This window comes from Theropithecus gelada, chromosome 3 (assembly GCF_003255815.1).
Source record: "Theropithecus gelada isolate Dixy chromosome 3, Tgel_1.0, whole genome shotgun sequence".
Taxonomy (NCBI): Eukaryota; Metazoa; Chordata; class Mammalia; order Primates; family Cercopithecidae; genus Theropithecus; species Theropithecus gelada.
In genome coordinates this window covers 130,450,606-130,475,815 of record NC_037670.1, presented here as the reverse complement: position 1 = coordinate 130,475,815, position 25,210 = coordinate 130,450,606, and the positions used below count along the sequence as shown (strand labels likewise).

The window sequence follows — 25,210 nt, the reverse complement described above, 5'->3', positions numbered from 1 at the left end:
GATAAGTGACCAGATGTGGTTCCGCTCACCCTCAGTGGTCTCCATCTTTAAAACTGAGTGCCACAGGGCCAAGGACGGAACCTTCTTAAAGTTCAAGGAGTTACTCTAACACTGAAGGTTTCCTGAGGAAAAGTAACCACCACGCCTTCCACTGGTGGGCTTGAACAAGAAGCAGGAGAGGCAGACAGAAGCAACAGAAAGTTTAGCACAGAAGCTGAGAAAGGGCCTGGCCAATTCCAATTTCTAAGGCCTTCAATAAACAAAAAGAAGAAGAGATGCCAATATTGGTTTACTAAGTTATGGTATGTTTTAGATCTTTAAAGTTAATTAATAAAGCTGCATGTGAACATATCTCTAATCTGTCAAGGCATATCTCATTTTGAAATAACATTAAGAGCTGGCACGGTGGCTTACGCCTGTAATCCCAGCACTTTGGGTGGCCAAGGAGGGCAGATCATGAGGTCAGGACTTCAAGGCCAACCACCTGGCCAACATGATGAAACCCCGTCTCTAATAAAGATACAAAAAAAATTAGCTGGATGTGGTGGCGCCCGCCTGTAATCCCAGCTACTCAGGAGGCTGAGGCAGGAGAATCGCTTGAACCCCGGGGGCAGAGGTTGCAGTGAGCTGAGATCACGCCATTGCACTCCAGCCTGGGTGACAGGGTGAGACTCTGTCTCAAAAAAAAAAAAAAAAAAAGAAAGAAAGAACGAACTCAAGCTAAATAGTCCTACTATTCACTAGTCCGTCCCCAGGTGCCTACCCAGAAGACCTCAACAGAATGAGAGTAAAAGCTTAGAAAAACGGGCTAAAGAGAACAAAAAGAGAAGTACTGAGAGGAAGATTCAGAAACAAAGTAGAAAAAAAAGGGAGAGACAGAAAGCTGAAAGACCTGGAACACCGCTCATCGTGGTCTCAGATGCACCAGGTAGCAGTGTATGGTCACCTTGCACTCACCTAGCCCTAAGGGGTATTTATGATGCTTTGTTGCTTTAGTGGGAGAAATCTGCAACCATCCATTTGGTATTAGGTGCTCACTGAGGACTGACTGTGCTGGGGACTGAGGAACCGGAGCCAAGGTAAAAATAAAGATTGTCTCGGTCTGCATAGAAAATGAAAAGTATTTTTTGCACTCTCTGGACAGCAAACAAGGAGATAAACAGGTCTCGAAAGAGAAAGGGTTCGCTTACTAGAAAGACGTTCAATAACAGTTGTCAACCCTGACGGAATAACCTCAGTGGCAAGTAGCCTGCTAAATCATATTCGTGCTTGAAATTCAGGTAAGTACTTGGAAGCTGATTTTTCATATACACCAATATGCCACATTCCGGCTGTCCAGAAACTTTCCAGGTACTGAGGAAGCCAGCAAGGAGATCACACTACCTTGGGGCTCCCGTAACAGGGTGCCAAGAGGAAAGTATTACCTAAGCCGAATCTTAAAGGAGTTAGCTTCTTGAAGAAAGAGACCAACAATGCCTCAAAAAGAGTACTCTCGACTGACAGGGTAGAAGAGGTGAAAGTGTAGGTCACTGAGGGCCTGTCCGGCCACGCCTTGTCTTTTAGGTATAACCTTTCTTCATTTTTCAACCATGGCTGCGATGCTAACTTTGAAAATAAACCTAATTTCCGTAGGAATCTTTGGTGATTCACACTTCCGAGGCACCCCACAGCATGGTCGCCAGAAGTCTGTCGTTTTGCAATTTTAATCAAAGGCCCCTAACACATGTCTTGAAACGCGACTTCATCTGTGCCAATACATTGTAAATTCATATAAAAGTTGAGATCCGTGAAGGGGAGGAGAGGCCGGCTTCGGTGTAGTGAGGTCAGCTGTGGTGAGCTCTGGGTCAAGTGAGGGTTTCTCTGAGGGCAGCACCCCCCAGCTGCGCAGGCGCGGACGTGGGAGCCCCCAGGTCCAGGGCGCTCCGCAGTCGCGCGGGTCCGGAAGCGCGGCGCGTGCCCGAGGAGCGCACGCGTGCACGCGTGCGCAGGAGGAGACCGAGCGCCAGGGGCTGAACTGCAGAGAAGGGGGCGCGGGGCACGCAGCATGGCGCCCAACATCTACTTGGTTCGCCAGCGGATCAGTCGACTTGGCCAGGTGCGGCCTGAGGCGGAGCCTCCCGGTCCCCGCCCCGGCCCGCCCCTCGCTTCCCCAGCCGCCCTTCTCAGTCTCCATCCCAGAGTCTCAGCCAGCTGCTCAACCGCCGCTGCTCCCCGCCCCCTCGCCCCGCCCCGCCCCGCCCCGCCCCGCCCCGCCCCACGGCCGCCCGGGCCCGCCTCCGAGCCCGGCCAGCGCGCCCGCCCCGCCTGCCCTTCCTCGCCGCCGGGCTGCTCGGGTCTCGTCGGTCCCCTCCTTCTCCGCCCCGTCGTCCTGACTCTCTCTCCCTCCTTCCCTCAGAGAATGTCCGGCTTCCAGATCAATCTCAACCCTCTCAAGGAGCCACTCGGCTTCATCAAGGTCCTCGAGTGGGTGAGTGCAGCCCGCGCCTGCCAGGCCGGCAGCCGTTCTGCGCGGCGCCCTAGGCAGGGAGACGGGGGCCTGCGAGCCGGGACGCTGCCCTGCCGCGCGGGCTTTGAGGCCGCCGCCCCGGGACTGGGAGTGGACGGTAGGGAGGGCAGGGAGGCCGCGGCCTGGGCCCGCGCTGGGCGGAGACGCCGCGGCAGGCGTCGAATCACGAGCTCCTCGGCCGCCTGGCTCCCCTGGGAGCACCCTCCCACACCGGAGCTCCCCTCTGGGTGCCCCGGTGGAGTGGGAGTTCAAATTTCCCCTTGGCTCCACTGCTTCCCGCAGAGGAAGGGAAAACTTCCTGCTGCGGTCTAACCGAAACCCGGCGGCCGGTGTCGCGCTCTGCGGAGAGGCTCAGCGGGTACGTCCCAGCCGGTGCCCACTCGAGGTCCAGCTCCCTGGGAAGCCGATTTTGTCTTGTAGACTTGATTTGGCGAGCATTCCGTTCTTAATTTGTTTTTAAGATGGGCTCCGAGTTAAAAATAGTCAAAAATAAACTGTGGGCCAGGGGAACGAAGGAAAGGCCTTTTAACAAAACGCATGGAGTCAGATCGGTTCACTTAATAACACGTTAGGAATGAACATCGAGTTTGTTTTCGGTATTTCCAAGCAACATCCTGCTTGGAAAGTCAGCTTTTAGTCCTTTCCTGAGAACACTCACAATCATTAACATCAAAGAACACTTATTAATTCGACCTTGGCAATGATCAGTCACTTGGAGGAGTTGGTGAATATACCTGGCACTGCGGGCTTCCTTCAAACTTCGTGGCCCACTACGTATTTCTGCAGGCAAGTTGTGTTTATAGACAGCAGCATTTACATCCATAGCTTTTTCGCCCTTTTCTTTAGTGATAGAGTGGTGAAGAAGAATAAGAACTTTCAATTTCCTGTTCTAAATAACCTACCGAGGATGTTTTTAAAAGCAACTGAAACTCAGTTTCTCTGATGGGTACCTAATGTGATTTTCTACTTAGACCATTGTAACCGCCCAAGGGGTTAGAGGGTTTCACCATTCACTGAACGTTTTGTGTGTTTTCTGAAAACTGAAGTAGTGCTGACTTCACACAAATGACTACTTTAAAGACGCATAAATAAATATACCTGATTTTTTTAAACCTAAGTCCAGATTTAAGTATAAAGAAAACCATGATTAAAGCATTTAAAAATGGCAAGAGGAAAATCGCATTAACGAGGCTAATCAAATATAAACGTTAAGAAAGTCTTACATCTAGATTTAGTCTCATTGAGGATTATAGTTAAATTTATAACTAATAATTTAGATTTCCACTTAAATGAAGAGGCAGCTGTTTATATCTGTGCTTATATTATTTGTCAAGTTTTTAAACAACTGTAAATTTAGCTTTTTCCTTACTATTTCAAGCACTAGTGATAAGTTCATTCGTGTTCTGATGTATTTTGAAAAATACCCTTTTTAAGCATCTTACGGAAATACTACTTTTAGTTTGAACAGCTTGTTATTACACAGGAGAGCCTTTTATGAAAAGACTACACATTGTTAATGGTGTGGTAAATATTTATTCAATGAATATTTGACTATTTTATGCCAGATCTGTACTAAACGCTAGCATACCAACATGAATAAAACATGGTCTTTTTCTCATGATCTATTAAGGATGAAGGACATAAAAATATGAAAATGCCATATAATAAACTGAAATAAAGGTGTATGCAAAGAATAGTAGAAGAAATGAGGGAGAGAGCATTTGCTTGGAGGAACTAGGGAGGACTTCATAGCTGAAGGAACACTTGAAGGATGGGTACTGGTTCACTTGGGGAGTGACTTTCTAGGCAGAAGGAATCTTACATTCAGTGGTAGGAAATGCTGAAGCAGCATAACCCTGTATGAGAACTTAAAAGTAATTGGGGGTTAGTTGGAATATATACTGGGTTGGAGGATACAGTTTGGGATTATTCTGCAAACACTTCAAAGAGGTTCGCTGCTTCTAGGGTTAATCTTTGGGAATCTGGGCCCTTAAGAAAATGCATATGTGCAGGGTACAGAATATTGGAGTGTTTATTCCACTCAAGCCCAGAATCCCTGCCGTAGGGGATGGGAACTTACTTACTTAAAGGCTTTAAACAAGTCAATAATATGACTAATTTTAGGCCCTCATAATTCCTCAATGAACAAATTTCTCTTCCTCCAATTCTGACCTTTCCAAACCATCCCTATACACTGCTGACAAAATGAAAATTTCTAAAAGGATGGATTGGAAAGGTCAGAATTGGAGGAAGGGAAATCTGTTGATTGAGGAATTATGAGGACCTAAAATTAGTTTCAGTAGAACTGAAGGGGTTTACAAAAGGGGGTTACAAATTATGTATGGAAGGTAACGAAGAGGGAGGACCCTAAGATGACTGCTGTCTTTCTGACTTGGTTGCCATTAGCATCATTATTCAAGGTATGTCAGGAGGAGGAGGAGGAGCAGATTTTTGTGGAAGGTCAGAGGTTTCAGATGTATTGAGTTTGTGGTCTTTTTAGATCTTTTGGAGGTATCCTATAGGATACAGTTGTATATATGGATCTAGAATTTAAAATATGAGTTTGGGCTGCAGATACAGCAGATATCTGCCTGCAAAGGAGAGAAGGAATGTTAGGAAAATTGAGGGAAATAGTGCCTTGACATCACTATTAGAATTTCAAGAAAAGAGTACCCCAAAACATTAGGTGCAATAGAATGGTTAAGTAAAATAAGGACTAAAATGCATCCCTTGGTTTTACTAATCATACTGTTGGTGGCTTTAGCAAGAGCAGTTTCAGTAAAATCAAAAAGCCAGATTTTAGTAGGCTGAATGAAAGTGTGGTAAGAAAGTGAAGACAGCATAAACTGCTCTTTGACTGTGAAGATGGGAGAAATTTGGTGTTTACAAAAAAAAGCCACTAGTTCAGCTTACAACTCAGTTGCTTAAATGCATTCTCTGGAGACAACCGTTGTATTTGGTATGCAACAAAAGTCTTTATTTGCATTTCCCATTTTATCATACTGAGAAGAGAACTCAAGGGTCAAGGTTTAATAAAATTTTTACTGCTTCATCAGACATTCTTAAGTAAAACCGGTGTTTGTTGTTGTTGTTGTTCGTTTTTGGTTTTTGGTTTTGGTTTTTTTTTAACTACAAGTGTGTGGCAATGAAATAGAGTTTGGTATTCTTCTTGATTCTTACTAAGCCCGGCAGTTTTCCCCACCAGTATGTCTGCTTCATCGGTACAAATGTCAACACAGTCTAAAAGGCAAATAATGTCTTAGTATTGTTAGGAAAATGTTTTACCTCCATGAACTCCTGAAAGACTCTTGGGAGCTTTCAGGGGTCCACAGACCACACATTGAGAATTGATGAGGTAAACATCACTGGGGACCAGAAACAGAACAGAAAATATGGCAAAGAGAAAGACTATTCCCAAATTTGGTAATTATTAATAAATCTGGAGAAAACTCAACTGACTGTCTGGATTTATGACTTAAATAAAGCTGAGTACTTAAAAGTGTAGAAATAAAGAGATATATATAGCCACTCAAGACCTGGACCAATCTACTTGCAGGCTTAAGGTCTGGATTTGTGATAACTTGTATGTTCACTTATGTTGGTGGTTTGGGGGTCCCGTCATAAGGTGTGGTGTTTGTGGACTAGGGGATTCAGAAGACCAAGCAGAAATGACCATGACCATAAAGCCACTAGACAGGGATAGAAGCAGGAGAGGACAATCAAGTTGAGCCTATATCAAATATCCTAAAACACATGAAGAAAACTAATTTTTACTTAAAAACCCAAATTATGTCAGTGGCAACAAATGCTGTCAGTTTTCCACAAAGTGACAGGCTTATTTCAAGACAGCCAGCCAGATCAACAGTCAGGATATTGATTCACTCCAGAAGACATGAAAATAGTAGAGCTATTAGAAAATGATTTTTATTTTTCTGTATTTATTTATTTTGAGACAGAGTCTCTCTCTTGTCCAGGTGGAGTGCAGTGGTGTGGTCTCGGCTCAATGCAACCTCGCCTTCCAGGTTCCAGAGATTCTTCTACCTTAGTCTCCCGAGTAGCTGAGATTACAGGCACTCGCCACTATACCCAGCTAAGTTTTGTATTTTTAATAGAGACGGGGTTTCACCATGCTGGCTAGCCTGGACTCTTAGCTCCTGACCTCAAGTGATCCACCCGCCTCAGCCTCCCCAAGTGTTGGGATTACAGGCATGAGCCACAGCACCTGGCTGATAAGTGATTTTTAAATAAATATATTTAGGTTCCTCGGAGATTTAAGGTGACATAAAGATGTTTTCAACATACAATGATTAGGAGTTAGCAAAAAACTAGCCGTTTATTTCAGCAGGAACTCTAGAGTTTACTTCTCATTATCCAATTTTTTTTTTTTTTTGGAGATGGAGTCTTGCTCTGTCACCCAGGCTGGAGTGCAGTGGCATGATCTCGGTTCACTGCAACCTCCATCTCCCAGGTTCAAGTGATTCTCCTGCCTCAGCCTCCCAAGTAGCTGGCACTACAGGCATGTGCCACCTCGCCCAGCTAATTTTTGTGTTTTTAGTAGAGACAGGGTTTTACCTGGTTTCACTAGGATGGTCTCAAACTCCTGACCTCAGGTAGTCCATCTGCCCCAGCCTCCCAAAGTGCTGGGATTACAGGCATGAGCCACTGCACGCAGCCATAATCCAAATTTTTAAGGGTTATTGAATTATCTTGGCAGGCTATTTAGAATTTTCTACTATTGTACATTAGAAGCAAACGGAGATAGAGTGAAACCGAAGCACTTTGTAACTGACTTTATTGCCCAGTGGGAATAAACTGAAATATCACCATCAAAAACAATACATGTTATAAAATGAATAACTTTAGCAAACATTTCAGACTTTGACTCATAAAAATCAATACCTTGGCTCTAGGCATCTAATCTTTTGATTGTAAAGGCAAACGTGCTGTAATAGTTCATTTTAAGTATTGAATGATCATTTGACTTATTAAAACCAGCATACATTTGTTTTGCATGTAAACACTCATACATAATATACTTTTATATCTATTTTTGAAGATTTAAGTTATTGCTTTGATAAACTAAACCTTGGACAGAAAGAAATTTAAGTAGATGATTTCAGATTAATGACGAAATTAAATAGCAGTGAGGATCCTGCAGCTAGAAACGTGTAAACAACACTCATAAACCAGGTGAATACTAGTATTCTCCTGTAGAATCCTCAGAATGAGCATGGTCTAGCAATAGAAGTTAGGTCTCCAAACTCTTTTTAAATTTTATTTATTTTTTGAGACAGGGTCTCACTCTGTCACCCAGGCTGGAGTGCGGAAGCACGATCACGACTAATTGCAGCCTTGACTTCCCCAGGCTCAAGCTTTTCTCTCACTTCAGCCTCCCTGGTAGCTGGGACTACAGGTACACACCACCATACCCAGCTACTTTTATAATTTTTTATAGAGACAGAGTCCCACCATGTCACCCAGGCCAGTCTCGAACTCGTGGACTCAAGTAATCCTGCTGCCTTGGCCTCCCAAAATGCTGAGATGAGCCACTGCACCCAGCCTCCAGAGTCTTTTTTGTTTGTTTGTTTCTTTGAGCTGTAGTCTTGCTCTGTCACCCAGGCTGGAGTACAGTGGCGTGATCTTGGCTCACTTCAACCTCACCTCCCAGGTTCAAGCAATTCTCCTGCTTCAGCCTCCCAAGTAGCTAGGATTACAGGTGCCCACCACCACACCCAGCTAATTTTTTTTTTAATTTTTAGTAGAGACGGGGTTTCACCATGTTGGCCAGGTTGGTCTCGGAACACCTGACCTCAGGTGATCCACCCGGCTCAGCCTCCCAAAGTGCTGGGATTACAGGAGTGAGCCACCGTGCCCAGCCTGCAGAGTCTTTTTTATCATAAATGCCTATTAGTACAAAATTTTATGGACAGAGCCACAATATGCATCTACAACTTAAGATGCATGTTTTACTATGTCAGTTAGTATCTTAAGGTATATTATATACTCAGTGCAAATTTTGTTTATATTTTTAAATCCTTGTTTCAGATACTATTCTGATTATTTTTTGTTTTGCCACCTTCTTGTGATCTCATTAAGTAGTCTTTTTTTATCTTGTAATGTGGCTGATGAATGTAATCATAGAGTATACCTAGAGTATGAATGCTTCCATTTTCTCTTTTATACATGAGTGTGTGTGTTACCAATCTGTAGTTTCTTTGAAGACATTTTAAAGCCACAGGACAATTTTGTGAAGGTTAGTTTGGTTAAAACTAGACAATTTATTCCATAAATCCAGGCCCACTCACATTGTAATGCATGAACACTAAAAGTGAATGAATAGGTGAGGTTATCACTGTCTGTCCTTCCATGTGTGAGATTCCCCTTACCTTCAGGATATCCACATGCTGTACTGACATGTGACCTTCTGATGTGCATGCCTAGCATGGGTTTCAGTGGTATATTAATTGCAATAAAGCTTCAATTCCTTATTTAAGTCTGAAAGTAGATCTAAATAGAAGTTTATATCTTTTCTTCTGGTGCACCAGTTAATTGACTACTCCAGTCTACTTTGGAGACTAGTGCTCCAGAAAACCAGGCTGTAATTTTCACCCTGAGGTTACAATTCTGTGAATAAGATCTGCCATGGTGGTCGTCTAGTATGGGTCTGGTGGGCAGAGAGGTAAGTGGGACTGTTTCTCTGGATACTTGGGGCTGTATGTGAACATGTAACTTTTCTGACCTAAACAGAAGCTTGCTGTCACCCTGCCCCTGGATTCTTACTAGTTACTCTGCAGATAGAATTCCATGTCAGTAGTTTCAGTCATTCTTCATGGGGTAGGAGTGTATGGGAAAATGAGTTTCAAAAGTGGCCAGAAAATATAAATCAGAACACCAGTACTCCTTCATTTTAGACTAGGGTTAGAAATTGATATGGTCATAGGAACCACCCTCTAAAGTAAATGAGTGAAGCAAGATGTTTGGAAGAAAAACAATAGTATGTCATTGATTACTTACTGGCAACTAACACACATCCTGAGGGCTGTTAAGACAATGGAGAAGCAGATAACCTAGAAAGCACATGCTCTGCCATAAGTGACATCTGTCACTCAGTTCTCTCTGATTGTTGCTTTATGAGAATGTGGGTCTGATGTTGCCATTCTTCAGCTTTCCCATACACACTCGGGAAAAGCAGGAAATCCAAATTTTTATATGTAATATTAAAATTAAATTAATAATAATTAAATTAATTTAATTTATTAAATTAGCGATATTAAAACAATGACAGCAACTTCACATTTTTTGTAATACTGCAAAGGCCTCACAAATATATTTGCAGGCCAGGTTTTACCAACAGGCTGCCAGTATATAACTTCCAGTCTAGATCAAAATAGCAGTAGAATATAGGAAGAAGTGAGATAGTTGGATATTTTGCCCTCATAATTTTGTGCTTTGTTTAATATAAAATATGTGCTTTTGTCCCTTCTTTCTATAAGATAAAGACCAGAACTGCTGTCGTGATATTTATCTATCCTTATAACAAAAAGCTTTAAAATGATAATTATGTAAGATTCAAAATATGGTTTTACTTATAAGTTATTGGAAATTATTTTTTCCTTAAGCAGTTATTTAGTGAGCATTTGCTATGTGTCAGGTTTTCTGCTAGTCATTGAAAATTGAAAATGCTAAACAAAACCAGGTGCAAAGACATGACAGTCTGGCAAAGGAGCAGTAGAAGTAATAGTCTTGAAAGCAACAAGCTGTAGTGCTGTATGCTATTTATTTGCTACTTGTTATATTAGGAAATTCATTTTTCTATTTAATTTTTTAATTTAATTTAATTTTATTTTATTTTTAAGACAGGGTCTCACTGTGTTGCCCAATCTGGTATTGAACTTCTGGGCTCAAACGATCGTCCTGCCATGGCCTCCCAAAGTGCTGGAATTACAGGCATAAGCCACTGCACCCGGCCCCATTTTATTTTTTATAAAGCAAGTTACACAAGAAAAATGCCTATAGTAGAGTTCATATATAATAGAGTTAATGTCTGTGATAGCTCAAGAGAAGAATCATGAGTTCTACCACAAGGAATGAGCTAATTAGAGATGGGGCATTCCCAGAAGAAGCAGCATATACATTTAAGACGTAAATACATGGTATGTTTCAGGAACAGTAAGCAGTAAAATGTGACAGAATCATACAGTACCTGGCAGTGATACACTACAGATAAATCTATCTATAAAGTTGAGCATCAATCAGCCATGCTTTTTATGCCAAATTAAGAAGTTTGAGCATTTTTTGTTTAATTTAGGTTGAAAAACAATTGAGGAAATTCCTTTAAATGGGAAGGACATGATCAGATTTTTATTTCAGATCAGTGTGACATCATTCTAAACTAGCTCTGTCCAGTACAAAAAAATACAATGGAAATCAAAAATGCAAACCACATAGTAATTTTCAGTGTTCTATTAATCACACTAAAATAAGAGGAAACAGGTGAAATTAATTTTAACAATATATTTTACTTAATCCAATCTATCCAAATTATTGTTTGAGCAAGTCATCAATATAAAAATTAACAAAATATTTTACATCTTATTCATACTAAATCTTGAAAATCTAGTGTGTATTTTGCAGTTGGAGTACATATCAATTTAGATTAGTGGCATGTAAAGTGTTCAAGACTCACAAGTAGCATTACTGGGTACTGCAGCTGTACTGCCCACATTATAGAAGATGAGTATCAATTGGAATGAAATTGGAAATGAGAGGAAGCGTCTGCTGGGTTACGCCCAGTGAAAAATGGTGACGGCCTGAACAAAAATAGTGGCAGGTGTAATGTAGTCAGGTAAACAGAGCTTTTTAAAAAATGGTTTTATACTCTAGGTAGCCATATGCAACATGTTTTTGTTTTGTTTTTGTTTTAACTCAGCATTGGATTTCTATGATTCATCTATGTTGATGTAGGCAGTTGTAATTCTTATATCTTTTTTGCCATATGACTTCCCATTGTAAGAATATACTATGGTGTTTTATCCATTTTCCTGTTGCCTTTCCCCTCCCCGTTTTTTATGAACATTCTTATACATCTCTTAGTACACGTGAGCAAGGGTTTCTCTTAGATCCATATACTAGTAAATCCTTTGTGACATTACGTTTATTATAAATATGTTCACCTAATTGGTAGCTTGTTTTACGTTCAACAGCTGACTTGATTACAATTTTTTTTCTGTAGTTGAATTTAACAATCTTTTATGGTTCTTTTAAAGACTTTTTACTTTTGTGTGCAGCTCATCTGGACCATTTACTGAACAACTCTTCCTTGTATTAGTTATCTATTGCTGTATAACAAATTACGCTGAACTTAGCAGTTTAAAACAAAGGTCTGTTGACCTTTATTAGGTGAGATAATAAATCTCACCCATTCTTCTGTGGGTCAGGAATCTGGGAGCAGCTTAGCTATGGTTTGGGCATAGGGTCTCCCATAAGATTGCAGTCTAGCTGTTGGCTGGGGTTGCTGTTATCTCAGGGTCTCCAGCTCATTCTCATGACTGTTGGCAAACCTCAGAGCTCAGTCATGTGGTTACTGGCAGTCCTCAATTCCACACCATGTGAGTCTCTAAAAGTTGCCTCAGTATCCTCCCAACATGGCCACTGGCTTCCCCCAGAGAATGAGAAAGTTCAGGAGTGAGAAAGGAAGACAGAAGCAGTCTTTGGCTGGGTGCGGTGGCCAAGCCTGTAATCCCAGCACTTTGGGAGGCCAAGGCCGGTGGATCACTGGAGGTCAGGAGTTCGAGACTGGCCTCACCAACATGGTGAAACCCTGTCTCTATTGAAAATACAAAAATTAACCAGACATGGTGGTGGGCACCTGTAATTACCCCTGCTACTCCTGAGGCTGAAGAAGGAGAATTGCTTGAACCTGGGAGGTGGAGGTTGCAGTGAGCCGAGATTGCACCATTGCACTCCAGCCTGGGTGACAGAGCGAGACTGTGTCTCAAAAAAAAAAAAAAAAAAAAAAAAAAGTTGCAATGTTTTTATAACTGAGTCTCAGAAAGGACATCCCATTTCTTCGCAGTACCATATTCTATTCTGTAGAAGCAAGTCACTATATTTAGTTCACACTCAAGGGAAGGGAAATCAAACTCCACCTCTTGATGGGAGTTTTATCAAAGAGTTGGTGGGCATATCTTTAAAACCACCACATTCCTTTCCTCTGTGATCTACAAATCAACTCTGTTAGATACAATTTGTCTTATACACACTAGTCTATTCCTGGCCTCCTTATTCTGCTCCATTGGTTCAATTTGTATATCTAATTTCTTTTCTTTTATTTTATATGCTCAGGACTCATTTTCTGGCCTTTTCACTCTGTGTATTCATGCATATTTATTCTGAGAGAGTATTGATTCTTCTATCTTTACCTTTTTTTTTTTAACATAAAACATTATTTAGTACGAATAATGAAAAATGACTTCATGACACATTTTCCAAGGAAAGTTATTTTTACATATTTTGAAATCCTATGAAAACCAGGGATCACCTCTTAACAGTTAAGACCCCAAACTATGTGCTGGACATTACCTCAGACTCTTCCCTTCTGTAACCAGATTCTTTTCATGTATCTCTTCTTTGTGGGGGCAGGGAGGGGAAACAAACCCTTGACAATTATTATAATGTGGATTATGGCCTACAAGACTTAAGGCCCTGGAATAATCCATGGGAGGCATTATATCAAGTGTTCAACAGTGAAGGTTTGATATCAAATCTGCATTGAATTTTATCTACTACCACTTGCTAAGTGTGTATGATCTTGAACAAAACCAAGTCCCTGACCTCTTTAAGTTTCTATTCTAGGGAAAGACAGACAAATTAAGTACTGTGTCAAGCAGTGGTAATTAGAACAGAGGAGAAATAGAGTAGAGGGAATAGGTTGTGTAGGAGTGCTGTTATTTGATATAGTGTAGTGAGGGGAAGATCTCTCGGAGAAGGTCATACTGGAACAGGAAGCTATGGAAGTGAGGGAGTGAACCATGTATTCTAGGCAGAGGAAATAGCCAGTGCAAAGGTCCTGAAGGAAGAGTTTATCCCATGTCACTAAAGGTGTTGCACGGAAAGCAGTTTGTGTATACAGATTAGGTAAAGGAAAAAGTAGCAACATGAGGTCAGAAATATAAGGGAAGAAAGGATCTTGCAGGCCTTTATATGAACTTTGGTTTTATTCATAGAGAGCTCAAAAGCCATTGGAGGGTTTTCAGCAAAGGATAACATTTTCTGCCTTACATTTTTAAAAGATTGTCTTGGCTGTTATGTTGATAACAGACTGAAGCTGGGGCAAGGGCAGAAGCAGAGAGACCATTTAGTGCAAAATTCAGGCAAGAGGTGATGGTAGTTCAGATCAGGAGGCAGTACAAGTGGTCAGATTGCAAATGTATTTTGAAAATAGAGCCATCACCACTTGCTGAAAGATTGAGCTCTTGGACTTTAACAGCACATCTGGAGTTTTTTGCTTACTTGTGTTGTTTTGTAGAAAATTCACAAGTACAAAAATAAAAAGGAATTATTTTTTATCTTCCTTTGAGAGGTGACCGTGAAATTTTGATGCATAACCTTTCTAGTTTTTGTTGTTTAAATTTACTTTATATGTAATGAACACTTTCTATGTTGTTAATCTCCAACAGCTATATAATGTTTCATTGCATGAATGAATGAGTGGATGAATTCTAGTTTGATTCCCTCTCAACATTTAGGTTGCTTCCACGTTTTTTGTGTTTTAGATAGTATTTGAGAGAACATCATTCATTTTTTTAAGCATATGCATGATTAGGAAAATAAGTCTGCAACAACTTTTTGATACCTGGAAATACCCACAAGGGAGGCTGAACAGGCTCATGAAATAGTGTTTCTTCTTTGCTTACAGCCTCTTGGCTTTACAAATTACTGGTAACTTGCGTTCCAAATAAAAATACCTCCAATTTACTCATTTTGATTTTGATACTAATAAATGAGTCTCCCTCTATATTTCATACTAATACTTAGTAGGATACACTAAAGTATGAACAAATGAATTGTCATATGGGCTGGTACATTAATTTCTGTATTATACTCAGGGGAAAATAAAATCACATTTGTCGAGGTTTGCAAATGAATGTTTTAATGTCTTTCACCATTTTAGTTTGTGTTTAAGGATTTCTAGAATGTAGCCAGGCATGGTGGCACACTCCTTAGTCCCAGCTCCTTGGGAGGATCACTTTAGAGTTCAGGGCTGCAGTAAGCTGTGATTGTGCCACTACACTTGAGTCTATACAACGGAGTGAGACTCATCTCTTTAAAAAAGGGTAGTGGGGAGCTGGTCACAGTGACTCACACCTATAATCCCAGCATTTTGGGAGGCCAAGATGGGAGGATTGCTTGAGTTCAGGAGTTCAAGACCAACCTGGGCAACACAGCGAGGCCTCATCTCTAATAAAATTCAAAAAAAGATTAGCCGGGTGTGGTAGTGCACACCTGTGATGCAGCTGCTTGGGGGGTGAGGTGGGAGGACGGCTTGAGCCTAGGAGGCCAAGGCTGCAGTGAGCCCTGATCATGCCGGTGTACTCCAGCCTGGGCGACAGAAACCCTGTCTCAAAAAAAGAAGAATTTCTAGAATGTTAGTGAGCCAATTTTTAATAATCAGTGTGCTTACAGTTTTAGTGACCCTTGTTTGGGGTGTAGTAATGCTTATCTTGTTTTTTCTTTTGTCTTTTTTCATCTTACTTTGTATAGATTGCTTCTATCTTTGCTTTTGCCACCTGTGGAGGTTTTAAGGGCCAAATAGAAATGCAAGTGAGTTGTCCTCCCACAATTACCGAGAATAAAACTATTACAGCTACTTTTGGTTATCCATTCAGGTGAGTTATATTTATTTTAATGGTTTCACTACTCTTTTTACTTTCACAGTGAGTCATTAAGGTTTCCAGCAATTTATTGATTGTAGAGGGTAGAAAATTTAGATTGCATGCTCATTGGTAAGTGATCATTACCTCCCAAACTGTGGTACACAGACCCATGCCTGTCTAAAAACATCTCCTGGTCTGTAACAAAATAGGACAGAAAGTGAGAGTAAGTGTTCAGAAACTTTTATAACAATGTGATGTTGCCTTGATAATTTTATTCTAACAGAGTAGAAATAAAGCAAACTAGAGATTGTTCTATCACCTTAATATAGGAAGCCCTAATGTAGAAGGAAACATAACTTAGAAAAATCCAGATTCTCAATGTTTTTTGCAATTACTGAATATTTATGTCTTTATATAGGTTTAAGACATAGATGTATATAAAGAGATTCCATATTTCATTCATTAGCATAAAGCCATACTTTCTTACTCTTAAAGTAAGTGACTTTACTTACAGAAGAATATTTCATCTGTGAAGTCTTGTTTAACATCAGTATCCATTGAAAAGTTTACTGAATATGTCCTATGTTTAAGCCAGGGTGAGAATCTTCTTTCACTTACTAACTTTACTTACTTGACCCTAGACTCAATTTTTTGGTCCAGTAATTGGAAGTATTATCTTGTAAGGCTGTTTTGGTGATTAAATAAAATCTCCATATTAAAGATAAGTCAGATAATAAGTGGTTAGTAATCATCAAAACCTCTCTATCTTGTATCCTTTCTCCTAGACACTTCTCACATAAGGAACTGTTACAGCATCTTTAGTGACAAGTCTTTTACAATTTATGGTTGGGAAAAATGAAAGGCAATATTTATTGTTAGCAACTATTGATCCAGGGTTAAAAATGTAAATCATTGTTGTAATTGGCTCTCTTGGGGCTAGCCACACATACTCTGCCACACAAAATGAAATATGATGTCTCAAAGTATAAACCATGTGGTATAATCCCTCCTACCTAATTTTTTACTGCAGGAAGATAGTATCTGGGTATGAAAGTATTTAATTCAGTCTATATTCAGTGTATCGTAAACCAATACCACGTATAACTTATATACACTTATTATGAAAATTTCAGTTTACTTAAATATAATATTTGAATTTTACTTTTTTTCCCCAAAGGAATGTTTTTAATATATTTGGGGAGTATTTTTTGAAGTGTCATTCATTGTTTTGCATAAATGTTTCTGTCTCTGCTGGGAAAGTTCAATAATTCATACGTTTATTTTAATAGGTTGAATGAGGCATCATTTCAGCCACCTCCAGGTGTAAACATATGTGATGTAAATTGGAAAAGTTACGTTCTCATAGGCGATTACTCTTCTTCTGCACAATTCTATGTTACCTTTGCAGTGTTTGTGTTCTTGTACTGCATTGCTGCCCTTCTGCTTTATGTTGGCTACACGAGTCTGTATCTGGATAGTCGTAAACTTCCTATGATTGTAAGTAATCACTTTATTTTTTTAATACAAAAATAATTTGTATAAGCTAAATATAGATTTTCTTATACTGGAAATAAAAATTCTTGGTGTAAGCCAGTTCAGCATATTTTGGCCTGTGTTTGCCACAAGGTTGAGCTCTCTCCCATTAAGTTTAACTCAATTATTTTAGCCTATTTGCACTATAAAGAAAGTTTGTTTCTTTTTTAACTCCATTTTAACTTGGAAGAAACTCACATATGTAATAAAGCACATCAGGTTACAAATAGCAAAAAAATTAAGTCGAAATTAACTCTTTTAATTTGAAGAATTACATATCACAACAGAGTCTCATAACTCTTTCTGCTTCTTACTTTTTTTCTTTCCCTGAAGGCTCACTTTATACTTCTACAAAACTTATTGAGCTTAATTATCTATATCTTGGGTTCGCAAACTATGTCCCAGAGGTCACTGTCTTATTTTTTATTTTTACTTCTTTATTTATGTATTTACTTTTTGAGACAAGGTCTCGCTCTGTCGCCCAGGCTGGAATGCAGTAGCACTATCTTGGCTTGCTGCAGCCTCAACCTCCTGGGCTCAAATGATCCTCCTGAGTAGCTGGCACAAGCCACCATACTCAGTTACTTTTTGTGTATTTTTGTAAAGACAGAGTTTTACCTTGTTGCCCAGGCTGGTCTCAAACTCCTGGGCTCAAGTGATCTGCCTGCCTTGCCTCCCAAAGTCCTGGGGGTTATAGGTGTGGCCACCGAGCCTGGCCTTGTTTTTTTTAAATAAAGTTTTTTTGGAACTCAGCCATACAAAATCATTTACACATTGCCTGTGGCTGCTTCAGTGGTTAAGTTGAGTAGTTGTAACAGAGATAAAAAATAGATTGGCTATTTGGCCCTTTTCGAAAGAAGTTTGTTGATTCCTGGTCTATGTCCCTAAACTCCTTAATTTAAAATCAGACCCAGATAATTCTTATACTCAGCCTTAGTGGCAGCCATGAACTAATTTTGAATCTTTGAGGTATCAACAAAGGACTTAGATTTGAAGTCCTGATACTTTTGGCTTCAGCGCCTACTGAGCTAGAAATATTCTCTGAGATTTAGTTAGTAGGATCTGCCCTGGATTATTGGTGGCAAATCCAGAGATAAATCATGGTTTTAAGTTACACCTCCACTATAAAAGAGTAACTATAGGCCAGGTGCGGTGGCTCAAGCCTGTAATCCCAGCACTTTGGGAGGCCGAGAGGGATGGATCACAAGGTCAGGAGATCGAGACCATCCTGGCTAACATGGTGAAACCCCGTCTCTACTAAAAACTACAAAAAACTAGCCGGGTGAGGTCGCGGGCACCTATAGTCCCAGCTACTCGGGAGGCTGAGGCAGGAGAATGGCGTGAACCCGGGAGGCGGCGCTTGCAGTGAGCAGAAATCCGGCTACTGCACTCCAGCCTGGGCGACAGAGCAAGACTCTATCTCAAAAAAAAGAGTAACTACAAAGTCAGTTATTAGTAACTTAAAGGGAGAACAGAGGTGTTTTTTATGTGTGATACTGGTCATTCATATGTATGAGAAAACACATCTGCTAATTATTGTGAAGTTACTTTAAAGGGAAGGCTATTTAAATATGAAGGAATATTAAATAAGATTACAAATTTTATTTACTTATTTATTTTTAATTTTTGCTGCTGGATCATAAGAATGGAAATGGTAAGTAAGTAATACAACAGTCTTTTATCATTCAGATTCATTCTGTTTCTTATGTCATAGGAGACATAAGAAAACTAGAGGTTTGCATAAAATACTTCTCGGTTGTTAAAAAGATGAGATGTCAACTGTTTTAATTTGCAGTGCTTATCCAACATACATGTTAGGAATCTATGTTTTCTGCAGACTTTTCAAATCTTATTGAAAAGGGAACTAGAATGATCTTATAGATAATTACATTTCGTTAAAATTCTTTATAACTAGAAGCTATTTCTCGCCATTTTGTCATTATCCCAACAAATTTTTTTACTAAATCTATCAATGTGCCCTTTATTTCTCATATTTTGTCTAGTAAACTTTTAAAAATACTACACTTCTTAAAGCAGCATTCAGACCTGTTTTTGTAGGTGGTTTTTCTGTCTGATAAAACTATAAAACTGACGTAGTTGTATCATTCAGAAAAGTAAAAAGTAATTTTCCACCTCAGAATGACCAATTAGTGGTCATATAAAGAAATAATCCAGAATTGGTTCCTTAAGTAGGTTTTTATTGTTACATAATGGGTGCTTCTTGTCTATAAAAGTCTAGCTTCTAAATTTAATTTTCAGTTCTATTTTTAATTTAACCATAAAAATATTTAAAAGTTTTCTTTGAGAGACTGAGTGCAGTGGGTCATGCCTGTAATCCCAGCACTTTGGGAGGCTGAGGTGGGTGGATCACTCCAGGAGGTCAGGAGTTTGAGACCAGCCTGGCCAACATGGTGAAACCCCATCTCTGCTAAAAATACAAAAATTAGCTAGACATGGTGGTGGGTCCCTGTAATCCCAGCTACTCTCGAGGCTGAGGCAGGAGAATCACTTGAACCCAGGAGGTGGAGGTTATAGTGAGCCAAGATCACACCACTGCACTCTAGCCTAGGTGACAGAGCAAGACTCCATCTCAGGGGAAAAAAAAAGTAGAGGGTGGGGGGTGGGTTGAGATACCCAAAATTAAAGATATAGCCAAATATGACATTAATTTTTAGGTACTATTAATGAGGACAAGCCCTTTTAGCAATATTCCAATTCTGTGCTAAGGTGTTTCTAGGAGTATTTCAATTTTGAAAATTTAAATCTACTTCAATTCTCTTTTGAAGTAAATACAGCACTTTTTTTGTTAAGTAGCAGGAGTTTAAGGTTTCAAGGCAATGTGGAAAATTGAGAATACCAGAAAATGAATCCAAACAAAAATAGGGTATCCCAAATTCTAAAAATCTATGAATCACATTATGAATTGTTGGGAGGAGTAGAGCTGCCCTGGGCAGCTGCAGGTCGTGCATTGCAGAGCTCCAGGTGGCACCATTCACTTAAGAGTGCAGTGTGACTAGAGTCCTGAGTAGAGCAAATACTATCTGAAGGGACCAGAATTCCCCCACGTTCCTTCAACCTAGGTTACTTTGTGCATCATTTTCAGAAAAGTTCCTGCTTTTGAAATAGAAGAATGTCATACCCCAAGCCATCCAAGTGGATTTAAGAGCATAACCAGAAAAAAAAAAAAAAAAAAAAAGAATTTGGAAGGAAGAAAATACCTGAAAATTCGGAGGATTTGACATATATTGATCAAAGTTGTGAACTTTTCCGTAAAGAGAAATTATTTAACATGCGATATAACCTCATGTTACTCATCAGTTTTCCAAAAGACACTATTTCTAGCAAGTGTTTAGAAAATGTCTACCTGCAGCAGAATATATAGCAGATGTACAGCAGTAAAAAGGGGAGTACTTCCACAGTGCAGAAAATATAAGCTATATTTCTAGGCTTTTCTCTTTGATCTAGGTTTTTTAAAAGGACAAGTAGCAGCAGAGAGCTCAGATACAAAGTGCATGTACTTTCGTGTTTGTGTAATTAGTAATTATTTTTGGTTCTCTAATCTTAAGTATTCATTCAGTGTTGTCTTGACCAAGTGGGCAAGCTATATAGCATAGCTTCTATATCTCGTAAGAGGTCACTGGTATTTATCCTAAATATTAGGTTGGTACAAAAATAATTGTGGTTTTTATCATTAAAATAAATAGCAAAAACTGCAATAACTTTTGCACCAACCTAATAAATGACTAAAAGGTGGCTGGCAAAATAATTAAAAACTAATTGGGTTTATTTAAAAAACAAAATGCTTCTGTGATAAGCTCCAAAACCCATTCAGAGGTTAGAAAGATTTTTGCTGCAGATGTATAAGAGCTCCTGTCCTTGAGTGTATGTATATGTTTAGCATATATAGCATCCAAAAGATAAAAATTTTATGTTATTCCTACCCTGGTCATTAATTGGAAGGAAGATCAAACAAGATTGGACTTATGATCTAAAATATTAAAACCACCCATTAGAACCATTTATTCTAAAATATTAAAACCATCCCATTCTTTGCAATAAATAGCAAAGGATTCAGTACAGAGTTAATAGTGATAAGGTGTCTTGGGAGATTTTTGTTGTTGCCTTTTTTTTAATATAATGAGCATTCTTAAAATTTGTGGTTAGGAAATTTAAAAGAGATACCGTTCTGGTGTGTGCTTTTCACCATTTTATTATCCATCTCGTGGAGAATTCAGTTTAAAGTTAGAGTTTTGCAGAAGAAGGATAAGGGAGTTGAGAGCATATGCAAGGGATGATAACGAAGGCCCTTAGAGTAGAAATGGATTAAAAGAAGTGAGAATGGCCGGGCGCAGTGGCTCACGCCTGTAATCCCAGCACTTTGGGAGGCCGAGGTGGGCAAATCACCTGAGGTCAGGAGTTCGAGACCAGCCTGACTAACATGGTGAAACCCCATCTCTACTAAAAATACAAAAAAAATTAGCTGGGTGTAGTGGTGGGCACCTGTAATCCCAGCTACTTGGGAGATTGAGGCAGGAGAATCACTTGAACCCGGGAAGCAGAGGTTGCTGTGAGCCAAGATCATGCCATTGCACTCCAACCTGGGCAACAGAGCGAGACTCTGTCTCAAAAAAAAAAAAAAAAAGTGAGTACATTAGTGAGGTGGTGAGACAGTAAGAAAGCAGTAGGATCAGATTGTAGGTCTTGGTGGGGTCAAAGGAGTTTTAGGATTGGGGTGCCAGAGAGAGTGAGCTGGAAAGAGGTGTTATCGGAAAATGGGATGATCAAAAACAGAGTATGGAAGGATACAGTTATTGGTGATGACAAGGTCCAAGGTATGATCCTGGGAGTAAGTGGCTGAGGTGAGGTTATGATGAAGGGTGTATAAAACTTTGGTTTCTAGTGTGAAAATCTTAGACTTCTGAGGAGATGACTGAGTCTTATTTACTGTTGTAACTCGGGCACTGTGCTTGTAACACTAACAGCAATGTTTACTATGCTCACTGACTTTTTTAATAAAGTATATCATGAAGGCCATTTCTCAGTACCATAAGGTTGAATGTAATCTCAGTTTCTTCATCATGGATTTGAAATTTAGTATTAAAATTAATTGTTCATTATTAACTCTTACTGATTTTTGCTTTAGGACTTTGTTGTTACACTTGTTGCCACTTTTTTGTGGTTGGTGAGCACTTCTGCCTGGGCTAAAGCTCTGACAGATATTAAAATAGCTACCGGTCACAATATTGTTCAGGAACTTTCGCCTTGTAAGAAGAAAGAAGTACTGTGTTACTTTGGCTCTGTGACCAGTATGGGATCCCTCAATGTATCTGTGGTATGTATGCATTATTTATAATTTATTTCATATACTTGTTTAAAGTACTAGTAATTCAAGAAAGCAATAGCTTTCAGTAAATCTCTGGATGATTTTTATTTTTACTCAGCTATCTGAATTCTAGTTACAATATAGTGGTTAGTGAAGAAAAGTTTGTTTAAAAAAAGTATTGCCTGTAAACAAGATCATGATTTTATTCATCTCTGAGACTTTCTTTCATCTAGTCAGATTTATATCTGAGAAGATTAATTTCTTTTTTTTTTTTTTTTTGAGATAGATTTTCACTGTGTCGCTCAGGCTGGAATGCAGTGGCATGATCTTGGCACACTGCAACCTCCACCTCCTGGGTTCAAGTGATTCTCCTGCCTCAGCCTCCCAAGTAGCTGGGATTACAGGCATGTGCCTCCACTCCCGGCTAATTCTTTTGTATCTTCAGTAGAGACAGGGTTTCACCATGTTGGTCAGGTGGTCTCAAACTCCTCCTGACCTCAAGTGATCTGCCTGCTTCAGCCTCTCAAAGTGCTGGGGTTTCTGGCGTGAGCCATCACACCCAGCCAGGAAGATTAATTTCTTTGAGGTTGACTAATTGGGATGGGAAGTAAAGTTGTGTGACTCCTCTTTTTTTGTAGCTACAACTGTTGGATTGGAGTAGAAGAGAGGTAGGAGGGGGTGATAAGAGGTAAATGGGAAAAGGTACACGAGCAGTTGATAATCATTCTAAATAGGAGGAAAGTGAAAGCATTCGGAAGAATAGCTAAATCTCTTAGCCATGATTTTATATGTTACAGATTTAGAGATTTAGCCTTATTTCATTGGGAATAAGTCATTTATATAACCACATTTTGTACGTTGAAATACAGTCTTCCTTCTTTATTTCACATTGTGTTTAGTATTAAACTTTAAGTGAAATAATGGCGTACTGCCTAAAAATATTTAAAGAAGAAGTGAGATTTTTTTAAGTAGGGCATGAATTTTTATAAGTAGGTATTTGATTTTCATGTTTATTTTTCTCTTTCGTAGATCTTTGGCTTTCTGAATATGATACTTTGGGGAGGAAATGCTTGGTTTGTATACAAAGAGACCAGCCTACACAGTCCATCAAATACGTCTGCCCCTCATAGCCAAGGAGGTATTCCACCTCCTACCGGAATATAATTAAAGGGAAAAATACACTGTATGAAGTATATGTTGATACTATGACATGTTGCCAACATCTTGAGAAGCATTATTTGTTTCTAATAAAAGTAATGGCTTTGTCAATATATTGGTGGGTTTAAAATTTTGCTGCTTTTTTACATAAAGCCTGTGCCTTTCCTAGAAAGTTAAGATGTAAATGTGTTCTCACATGTAAATTTGAAACTTCAGGGGCCTATTATGAAATGATACACATTTTGAAATGAACCATAATTTTTTTCACTAAGCTGTTTGCCTTCCAAAGTGTTTACACCTTAAGCCTTAACATGTATCTTCATTCAGAAAGCAGTTATATTGTCATACCATAGTAGGAAGAAAAATCTTTATTTGGAATATACACTACTGTAAGTTTGTACAGATCATATACCTAAGACCCGTCTTTGCTTAAAAAGCCTTGATTACATAAATATGTAGGAAAAACATATTGAGTTCAAAATGTATATCTAACATTGTTTATGTTATGATGATTTTAATTGCAAAGACTAGGTGTATATTTTTTTCTGTTTTTCTAAATGACCCGTGGTACTTAATAGGTGAACTAAAATTGTGTTGGGAGCAGGGATTTGGAAATTTCTGATAGATGTGTAGTTAATATAGTAATTCTGTTTCATGAGATATAATCTATTATGCTAGTGGTTTAATAGGCTTGCTATATAAGTAGAAAGAACGTGGCTCAACTAGATATCTTTATATGTATGGGCATTACTCTTAGTGATATTTGTTTCTTGTCCTTTGTTGCTCATGCTATTTAAGTGCAGGCTGAGACCCAGCCTCTTTGTAATCAAAATAATCCACTGTTTTTTGCAGACCCTATTCACAGGGTTAAAAAAAATTAAGATTGCTTTCCATGTTTGAAATTTACCATTGAGAGTCAATGAAGTTGCTATTTTGAGTTTAGCATTGATATTGTGAAAATAAATGCAATTTGGATTTCATGTTTCTTAATATTCATTCTTGTTTCACAAATGAATGATTAAGGAATTATGCATCATAAAGGAACCTAAGTGAGGTATATGATGAGTGTATTGTCTTTGCACACACACATATAGGTATATTCTGAATACAAGCTTATTCACATTTTGCTTCCTAATCTTTTTGTTGTACAGGGATTCAGGTTTCTTATTCTTACAACATGATTGTTTGTATGTGAAGCACATCTTGCTGTTGCCTTATTTTTGATGCTTTTATTCATGATAAGAATTGTCAATATAAGAATGTATATCTTTTTTGCAACCAATTTAATAAAGGAGTTGAAAGAAAGAGTGCACTGATTGTTAATATTACAAAGAAACCTTCATCTTAAAGGCATTGAGCAGTACAAAACAGAACTGATTTTCAAAGCAGGAAACAGAATCACAGTTTTATTGTTTGGCAAGGAATACAACAGACAGAAGTGCTTTGGAGACTCTAGTTTTACCCTTTTTTCTTCCGACCTCATTCAGAAAATACTTATTTGTAACTCTCAGATTAAGTTTTCCTGATACACCTTTTCTCATTAATTGTCTAATTAACTAGCAAAGATTCCTGGTTAAGAGTATATGCTCTGCAACCAAACTGCCTGGATTTGAATCTTGTCTACACCACTTACTAGCTATTTAACTGTAGGCAAATTGCCCTCTGTGTGCCTCAGTTTGCTTATGTGGATATTGGAAATAAGTAGTTCCCTCCTGTTTACTAGGAATATGTTTCAAGACCCCCTGGGATGCCTGAAACCAAGTTTAGTACCAAGCCCTATACGAACTGTTTTTTTTTTCCTATCCATACATACAC

At 39.1% G+C, this 25,210-nt stretch overlaps 1 protein-coding gene across 2 annotated transcripts; it reads left to right on the top strand.

Annotated features, from left to right (window-relative positions):
* The first annotated feature begins 1,932 nt into the window (after positions 1–1,932).
* Positions 1,933–24,700, top strand: SYPL1 (synaptophysin like 1). Of its 2 annotated transcripts, XM_025378319.1 has the most exons (7): positions 1,933–2,095; positions 2,396–2,467; positions 15,269–15,393; positions 16,671–16,878; positions 22,058–22,246; positions 22,520–22,625; positions 23,267–24,700. In XM_025378319.1, exons 1-6 carry the CDS (start codon positions 2,045–2,047, stop codon positions 22,601–22,603), a joined length of 729 nt encoding a protein of 242 aa, XP_025234104.1. In that variant the 5' UTR covers positions 1,933–2,044; the 3' UTR covers positions 22,604–22,625; positions 23,267–24,700. The 2 variants fall into 2 exon arrangements, with proteins under 2 accessions (XP_025234104.1, XP_025234103.1); XM_025378318.1 differs by lacking the exon at positions 22,520–22,625.
* Positions 24,701–25,210: the final 510 nt, after the last annotated feature.